General features: G+C 55.2%; 1 protein-coding gene across 2 annotated transcripts in view; it reads left to right on the top strand.

The window, feature by feature from the left end:
- Window positions 1-593: 593 nt before the first annotated feature.
- The window catches only part of LMX1B (LIM homeobox transcription factor 1 beta), an 82919-nt gene continuing 74292 nt past the window's right edge, over window positions 594-9220 (top strand). For both annotated transcript variants that reach the window (XM_054284394.1, XM_054284393.1), the window contains exons 1-2: window positions 594-732; window positions 1061-1247. In XM_054284394.1, coding sequence (XP_054140369.1) covers window positions 594-732; window positions 1061-1247 — 326 coding nt within the window. The remainder of the gene's footprint in view (window positions 733-1060; window positions 1248-9220) is intronic.

Genomic DNA, 9220 nt, shown 5'->3' with positions numbered 1-9220 from the left:
GCCGCCCCGGGCGCCGCCGCGCTTCAGGGGCCGCGGGGGCCCGGCGGGGCCAGGGCACTATTTGACGTCGAGGAGACGGATCACCGCGGCGCAGCGATACGCCGCGCACCAATGGAGTTCAAATGTCAGCAAGTTTGAGGAGGGGTGAGGCGCCGGGGGGTGTGTTCCTCCGCCGCGGCCCCTGCTCTAAACGGCGCGGCTCCTCGGGCCGCCGCACGGCTCAGGGGCTGGGAGCGCCGGGAGCCCCGTGCCCCGCCCGGCCCGCGCTCCGCCCGGCACGGCCCGCCCCGGGAGGGCCCTCCGCGCCAAGCAGGGCGTGGGTCCGGCGCTGCCGGCGAGCAGGTGACACCGCGGCTGCCCGGCGCCGTGTGCGCGGCATGTGCGCGCCCGTGTAGCGGGGCGGCCCCATGGGCGGCGGCGCCGGCTCCTGCCTCTGCCCCCCGTCTCTGGAAGCCCGGGCAGGAAACGCTCCTCATGTCTTCCAGATAAAAATAAAAGCGACTCCTTCCTCCCGGCCGCCGAGTGTCCCCGCGCCCGGCCCGACGCGGGGCTGAGCTGGCCCCGCCGCCCGGCAGCGCCTCTCGCCGCCGCTCATGGACATCGCGACGGGTCCCGAGTCCTTGGAGAGGTGCTTCCCGCGGGGCCCACCGGACTGCGCCAAGATGCTGGACGGCATTAAAATGGAAGACCACCCCCTGCGCTCGGGGCCGGCCACGCTGGGAGTGCTGCTGGGTGAGTTGCCGGTCGCTTCTTGACTACGCCGAGAGCGGTCCCGCGCACCGCTCGGTGCCCGGGGCTGCGCTCCGAGGGGCCCGGCCGGCCTGATGCCGACTGTGGCCGGCCAGCCCCTGAGCGGTGCGGGGCGCGGGACCGTCTCGCCGGCGTGTGCGGGGCGCGGGACCGGCGGCAGCCGTCGAGCTCGGTGTTACCGACCGGCTGGGCCGGGCGGACTGCGCTGTCCGGGACGGGGACTGCGGAGCGGGGCCGGGTTGTGTCGGGGCTGGGAGCGCGGCCAGGTGGGGCCAGGGCCGGCGCCTGACGCCGCCGTCTGCCGTTGCAGGGTCGGAGTGCCAGCACCAGGCCGTCTGCGAGGGCTGCCAGCGGCCCATCTCGGACCGGTTCCTGATGCGGGTGAACGAGTCCTCCTGGCATGAGGAGTGCCTACAGTGCGCCGCGTGTCAGCAGGCGCTCACCACCAGCTGCTACTTCCGGGACCGCAAGCTCTACTGCAAGCAGGACTACCAACAGTAAGGGCGCGGGGGGCGGCGGGGGTCCCGCCGGGGCGGCCCGGCCCAGCCTGGCCCGGCCCGGGGCGCGCGGCGGGCTCGGGGCGTGTTCCCGATCGGGCCGCGCCCCGTGCCCGGCCGAGCGGGCAGCCCGGCACCGGGCTCGCGGCTACGGATGCGGCCACGGCCAGCGGGGACCCCGGCGTGGGCCGCGCGGCGGGCACGAATGGGACCGAAGACACCGAGCCGTGGCGTCCGACCGGGCAGGGCCGCCTCCCGCCCCGGGCCCGCCGCGGTCCGGTACCGTGCGGGGCCGTCGGACGGCACGGCGATGGGGCGGCCCGGCCCGGTCTGGGCTGCGCGGGCAGCGCCGCGCTCGGAGCAGTCCCGCTGCTCTCTCCTGCCCGCCGCGAGTCCCGTCCCGCCCGCCGCCCCGGGGCCGCTCCGAGAGGCCGAGGCCCGCAGCAAGGCCGGTGCTGCTGCCCGGCGGCGGGGCCGGGGGCTCGGCGGGGCCGGGGCTCGGCGGGGCCGAGGCTCGGCGGGGCCGTCGCTGCGCTGCCGCGGGCCGGCCCGGTGGAACGGCCGTCGGGCGCGGCGGGGCCCGGCCCGGGGAACGGCGCGGCGGCGGGAGGAGCCCGGCGCTGAGCCTGGCCCCGGCCCCGGCCCCGGCGCTGCCCGCGCTCTCTCTTATTGCGGCTTTATCCCCAAATGTCAGGCGCTGTCGGGAGCGGCCCCCGCCGCGGCGCGGCCCCGCGCAGGGACGGAGCCCGGCCCCGCGCCGGGCCGCCCTCCCCTGCAGAAGCCCACTTCATGCTTGTCACCGAAATTGAGGATCCTTTTTGTGCCGGGAGGGGGGCGAACATGGGCATTTCAATCACTAGGACATAATATGGCTCTGCTAGAAGTCTGGCAACAAACAAAGAACAACAACTATTGGTTTGCATCAACTTTTGTCAGGCATTCAGCAGGCATCCAGAAAGGCCTGAAGTGGCTTAGTGGCAACAATGTGCATTTCATAGCTACAGCATGAAAATCCATCTCCATGGAAACGGGTAGTAAATGCTAACATGACATGCTGAGTATAAATATTGTGAGGGTTATAACTCTTGTATAAATGGCCCAGATAAATGTCCCCCTGTTTAGGAATTACAACAAAACGTGTTATTTCATGCTGCAGCCCTCGCTAGCTCCCAGAGAGTCCTCCGCAGCCCGGGCACCGTGCATGGGAATAACTCCAGGCTTGCCCGCGGGCTGCCGCCATCCATCCCGCCCTTGTGGGGCTGCGGCTGCGGCACCTTCAGGGTTTTCTCGTGCCCGGTTTAGGGACCCCGTCCACAGGCTTTGCCTTGCATTTCTACGCAAAATAAACCACCCTGTGGTAGCTGTAGTTGGAGATCGGTGAAACTTCTTTTTCTATAGGTAGTAACACCTTAGATACTTTTTTTAATTAGTAAAGAATGTCGAATAGTCTTTAGGCTACCTAAAAAAGCACTATTTGGCAATGTAAATATTTACATTAATTGCAAATAAATGTACTCTCTAAAGTTCCCAACTTTAGTTTCTGTAAAATAAAGAATTGTACTTAGTGACCTAAAAAGCAAGATCAGAGACTATTGCTTTTTAAAACAACAACACTTTTCTGACTGAAAACAGAATTGTTGCTGCTTCAGAACTTCCCGTATTACCAAAAGTGTCCGATTGTAGAGGGGGAAAACGGGGTAACCAGGCTGCAGAGCAATGAAAAGATATCAACATGTTGGCCTTTGTTGAATCCCAGCACCTAGTGTGACATGACATGGTGCCCTGCTGCGTGTGCCCCCAGGACTGACAGCGGCAGCGGCTCGCGGCAAGGGGAGGGGAGACACGGTAAATCAAAATTTGTTTTCTCTGAGATTTTATTAGCCCGAAAGAGCGAACATGTGAAACTGTGCTGACACGGATTGCGCGCCCTTTCAGAGCCGGAGAAATATTCGTTTATGGTAGCAAAGGACAAAGATAGCTGTGTGTCCGTGCGAGTGGCCTGGGCTGCGCAGTGCCGAGGGTCGGTTCCAGCCCTCGGGCCGGGCAGTGCAGCCGTGAGCGAGCGGAGAGAGGACACGGCCGGTGGTGGAACACCGGGCTGGGAATGCCCGTGTGCTCACAGAGAACGCCTTGGGCTAGTGAGATGGAATGGAACCCGTGCGGAGCGAGGCAGGGATCAGTAACATCAGATGCTTTTTGTTATCCTGAGTCCTATTTACAAATATCTGGGGAAAAAAATTTAAAAAGAGAGAATAAAGTTTACTTAAATATCTCAGTTCCTGAAATTTGCCTTAAATAGATTTTTCTGTACGTAGTAATGTAATTTAAAAGGTCAGATTTCTCCAGAACTCCCAGGACTATAATCAAGTGCTGTGTATATATCTTTGGGAAAATGGTGTCTCATCTTTCTAATGAAAGCAAGCTTCTGATGGGTCAGATATCAGACCTTACACCTTTCCCTGGGTCAGGAATGATTGCTGCCCATCCTTGGATGAGGGCATTTCACATTAGGGGGAAGGGTGAAAACAGTTTTTCTTTTTCTTTTTTCTTTTTATTTTTTTAAGAAAAATATTGGCTATGGGAAGCCACCCTTATGCTCGGAATGTTACAGCAAATCCTGGGGGAGCTGGATTAGTAGCCCAAGCCCAGTTTGAAGTAGTCAGAGGTGCCTGATAAATGTAATTTATCACAAAAATATCATCAGTTTGTCAGTGGGATAAGCTGGGCATGTATTTTGGTCTCTTTTTAAAGAAGGAATTCAACTTGCATGAGTACGTACTGATGTTTTGAGTTAATGCAAAGTACTTATTTTGCTAAAACTTAGGATTTTGAGGGTCAGGTGCATTTGATGGCAAGGTTTTTAAGAAAAAAAACCCCCAGAGCAGTGTCACCAGGGAAGGCTGGCTTTCACAAGCCCCAGTCAAGCAGAATGTCTTTGATTTTAATTAGAACTTTGCCAAATTGCTCCACTTTTGGAACCTTACACTGTGGGGTTTTGTTTTGGCGTTTTGTTTTTTTTTTTAAAGAAGTTTGCTTTCTGAGAATTTGAAACCTTCAGAATTAATGGTTTTGGGTGGTGTTTTTTTTTTTTGCTTTTGTTTTTTGTTTTTGTTTTTTTTTCAAAAATAGAAGGCTTGTGGTAGTTGCATTTTGGTTCTTTGCTTAAATGAATTTACTTATTGTATCACTCAGTGCTTTCTACTACAAAATGTTAGCATTTATAAATGATACATTTATTTTCCACTTGTGATTTAATTTTTTGTGTGTGTGTGTGTGTGATTGTGGCTTTCTGGTTTGTTTTTCTCTCACTGCCCAGTGTTATATAGCGATTTGCCCTAGTTCTTGCTGATAGTAAAAAAAATATGTTATGAAAAATAACTGTTCCAGGATATGTATTTCATATATAAGCAGTGCATATAATTTATAGAAAGATCTCTATTCCTGTTTAAGTTTTGGAAATAAAGGCTCTGAAAGAGCTTTTTATTCAGGGGACCAGATAGCAAACACCCACAGTCGCTATGTCAATATTTTTCATTAATGCATTCTAAGTTTTGCTTAGGGTGAGAAAGAGAAATATTCAGGCTTTTGTTCTTTTCCGTGTGTCAGGTATCGTTTTAGCATCACTTTTGGATGCTGTTACAAAGACCCACCATGTATTTCTGCCCTTCATCTCTGGGTCCTTTCCTGTCGGTGCTGGGCTGGTGTTGCCGTGCATTAGCACGGAGCAGCGCGTCCCTCGCAGGAGGAAAGGAGCCCCCGGAGCCCCGGAGCTGGGGGAGCCTTGGCCCCTCCAGGTTTTGGGAATGCTTTCAGGCGAGCGGAACGCTGAGGCCGATGTTTCTCACTTCAGCTGCGTTTTAGATTCAAAATATAACAAAAGCTTCCCGTCAGTGAGTGTCTCTGGGTTGTGTGCCTGTTATTTCTCGCAGAGCGCGGGCTGTGGAATGTGGTGGGAGCCCGGTGCGGGAGGGACCAAAGCTCCCGGATTCTGCTGCGTGCTCAGTGGACAATAGCAATCCGCGAACGGCAGGATTTGATGCGTTTCCAGTGTTGCTGTTTTATTTTTAACGGAGGATCTGTTCGGCTCGTGGGTGCAGCCGCGCAGCGCTGTGAGCTCGGCAGAACCGTGCGGATCGGGGATCCCTCCGGCTGCTTTCGCCCCGCGCTGGCCGGGCGCTGGTCCTTGCGTGCGGGTCACTAGGAAACAGCACGGAAACCAGGTGAAACTTAGAGACAGGAGTAGCCTAAGCACACGCCCAGGACATGGAGTAATGATTAAAGTTATGTCATCCACTAAAAATGCTTTTCCAAGTCACTGGAATACTCTGGCGTTTTCTCTGAAAACCCCGCCGGCCCTGCACCATCGCTCTCATCGGCCCCATAAAGAGTTCCCAGCAGGATCGGAGTTTTGCGGATCTCGGAGCAGCCCCGGGCGGGAGCACGGAGGAAGCGGGGCTGTTATTGCACCGCTGACGTCAGCGCGGTGGCCGTGCCGGGGCCGGGCCCCCGAGGGTCCCCCGGGCTCGGCCCCCGGGTGGCACCGGCCCGGCCCGGCCTGGCCCCGGCAGCAGTGAGCCCCCGCCGGGCCGGGGCTGAGCCCCCGCGGGTGGCACCGGCCCGGCCCGGCCCCGCCGCACCCCGGCAGCGCTAAGCCCCCCGAGAGTGGCACCGACCCGGCCTGGCCTGGCCCCGGCAGCGCTGAGCCCGCACCGGACCGGGACTGAGCCCCCCGAGAGTGGCACTGGCCCCGCCGCACCCCGGCAGCGCTGAGCCCCCCGAGAGTGGCACCGGCCCGGCCTGGCCTGGCCCCGGCAGCGCTGAGCCCGCACCGGACCGGGACTGAGCCCCCCGAGAGTGGCACTGGCCCCGCCGCACCCCGGCAGCGCTGAGCCCCCGCCGGGCCGGGCCGGGCTGCGAGCGCTGCCCGGGATCTGGGAGGGAATGTGTTCAGGATTTGGGGAGACATTTTGGTGTGCGGCTGCAAGCGCTGTAACACTGGGCAAAATAACTGCAATGCAAGGACGCGATTTGCACTGATCCGTGACAGAAAACGATAGGGAAGATCTCTGTGCAGAATAGGCCATATGCAATTAAATTAACAGGAGTATAATTTATAATGCTTTACTTCTAGCATGAGAAAAAAAAATCATAGATGTGAAATACATTGAAAAAAAAATTTCACTTATTATAACAAACAGGAATACTTTGCATTCTGTTTAGAAACTGAGTCTATTATTTTTGGGTCTAAATTTTTGAGGTAGTTTAAAGGCATACATCCCCTTTCCAACTATCAATAATACATCATGATGAAACAGCTGGTTTATAATGTCTCTTTTTAAACTAATTATGCTATTAGTGTGTTTCAGCGGTAAATACACACCCCTGTCACTTCCCTCCGTTCTGGAGCAGGCTGTAAAGCCTGGTATCTCCTAAAGTGCTCACTGCTCCGGTGAACCTGAAAGGGGGGGCGGGGGGGGGGGGGGGCAGATTTAGCCAGCGGCTGCTTCATTTGGTCAGATATCTGGGCAGAAATATTCGAGAGAAAATGGAGTATGCTTTTCCTAATGCAGCTGTGATTTTTTTTTTTTTTTTTTTTTAATTCCAGATAAAATTTGGATTTAGGCTAAATCTGCTTTTTCTTGCTTGCAACAGGAGCTGATTCAATTTTATTCAGTATCTCTTTCTTCTGGAATGGCGAGTGCAGCAGATAAAGGGGTTGGTTAGAGGAGAGCTGAACCCCCTGCGCTCGGTGTGGAGGCCAGGGGGAGCTTTGGGAGCTTTGGGAGCTTTGGAGCTTTGGGAGTTTGAGAGGCTGCGGCGCTCGGGGACGAGCGGGGCCCTCCCGGCTGGAAGGGAGCGGGGCCAGGCACCCAGGGGCGGCTGCTCGGGGCCCGGGGCCGGTTCGGGGCCCGTGGGGCCGGAGGGGCCGGAGGGGCCCGGGGGCGGTTGGGGGCCGGAGGGGCCCGGGGGCGGTTCGGGGCCCGTGGGGCCGGAGGGGCCGGAGGGGCCCGGGGGCGGTTGGGGGCCGGAGGGGCCCGGGGGCGGTTCGGGGCCCGTGGGGCCGGAGGGGCCCGTGGGGCCGTTCCGCGCCGGCCGTCGCTGCCCGGCCGAGAGCAGAGCCGCGTCCTCGGGGTGCGCGGAGCTCCTGCGCTGCGCGGGGTCGGGACGTGCCGAGGGCAAACGCGGCAGCAACGCTCCAGGGCAGAGTTAGAAATGCATTTTACACGGCTTGGGCCAGCCTGGACCAGGCTGCATAAAATGCAGAGTCAGAGAAAGGCTGTGGATTTCAAACCCCAGCAAGCTGGGAAAAGGCCGTTGCCGTGTCCTCTGCAGAAGGTGTACAAGGCGAGGGACAGGCTCACAAAAACAGGAAAATTCTTCTCTTTGCCTACAGTTTTTTTCCCCACATGATCAGTCGTGTTAATGCTCAAGTGAGGTAATGAACAAGCAAATAAATAAATAAAACGGTGAAGTGACTTGATCAGCAATCTGCAGTAAAGGTAAACAAACCAGGTATTGCTCTGGGATGGTTTGGTGTGGTAGGAAGGGGTTTTGGCATGATTTGGGATGATTACATTACTCACAGGGCACAGATTGACTCATAAAGAAATGACAGTTTCTTGTTCATTGCAGAACATAAAATTTCCACATTTGTTTTAAAACAAAGGACAAGATTAGTTATAAGTAACCATGTGTTGTGAACCCCAACAGCTGAGTCTGCAGCAGCCAAACAAGGGAACTAGAAGAGTCTGGAGATAAATAGGTACAGTTAGGAACAGAAATTTCCTTTCTCCAGGTGAATTGAAATAACTAAATGGAGTGGGCAGGAAGTTTTTACTGAATATCCACCTTGCGGACTGTGTAGTTGTGGTTTGGTATAGCCAAAGCTATGAATGAAAACTGATCTTTTTGATAAAATAGTATTAGAATTTATTTAGAAAGCAGAGGTGTTTTCTGAGTTATGGTATTTTATAAAATGTAAAAGGGAGATAACCTCATTTTGCAGCAGTGGAGCATTAACAGCGCTGTTTACATTTGGGAAAGAGACATCACTTTTCTCCATTAGTAGCTAAGTAAAAAAAATACATTAACAGCTTCACATCTAACTTAAAATAAATGGTGAAAGTCAAGCTAGACTTCTGAGTCTGAGGGGAGAATGTATAAAAGAGAAAAAAGATGAAAATACTCATAAGGTAAAATGAGCCTGAATTTTTGTTTGAAATGCAGTGTTAGTGTTTCTAACATGCATGCTAATATAGATCTGAATCTTCAGTGTCTTGCTCAGGGAAATTATTCACTTGTTTTGGAAGCCTCTTTAAATTCAATACAAAATTGAGACAGATACTCAACTTTTTTCCTTTTTTTTAAAAAAAATTATTTTTACATATCAACTTACGTTTACTTTACATTCCTGAACTTGCTTTAGCTAGACTTGTACTTAGAAGCAATGGTGCCCTGCCCGTGCCTTGGTGCTCGGCGTGCCTGCAGAGTCTCTGGCCGCGGCTGCTGAGCCCCAGCAGCAGGCTGGGAGAGAGGAGAGCTCCTGCCCCTGGGCCCAGCAGGCTGCTCCCAAACAGCCACTTCGCAAAATAGGCTCTGCTTGCTCAAAAACAAATCACTGGTGGCTGTTGCCTCCTCTTACGTGACCAGCACTACCCCAGATATGTGTGTGCTGCCACGGCCTTGTTCGTGCGCCGAACGTGCCTCAGAAACACAAACACCATGTGCCGTATGTTGGGCACTTCTGGTGCAGATCACTTTGAAGGAAAACCCTTAAAATGAAATATTTGCAGTGAGCACCAAGTGCCTGCAGTCTCCGGAGGGTGCACACGGGGTCCGAGGGCACCACCAGCCCAGCCTGGCCCACCTGCTCAGCACCTCGCTCCCACTGAATGGGAGGGGGTTTTGCCTTTCAAAAACTATTTGCCTGTGGGCAGACAACAAGTAGACTTTTCTGAGATTGTATTACAGTA

This window comes from Melozone crissalis, unplaced genomic scaffold (assembly GCF_028551555.1).
Source record: "Melozone crissalis strain CALT ecotype California unplaced genomic scaffold, PUWL_Pcris_2 ptg000041l_1, whole genome shotgun sequence".
Taxonomy (NCBI): Eukaryota; Metazoa; Chordata; class Aves; order Passeriformes; family Passerellidae; genus Melozone; species Melozone crissalis.
Note: the sequence above shows the minus strand (reverse complement) of the source record. Positions and strands in the feature narration are given on the sequence as shown.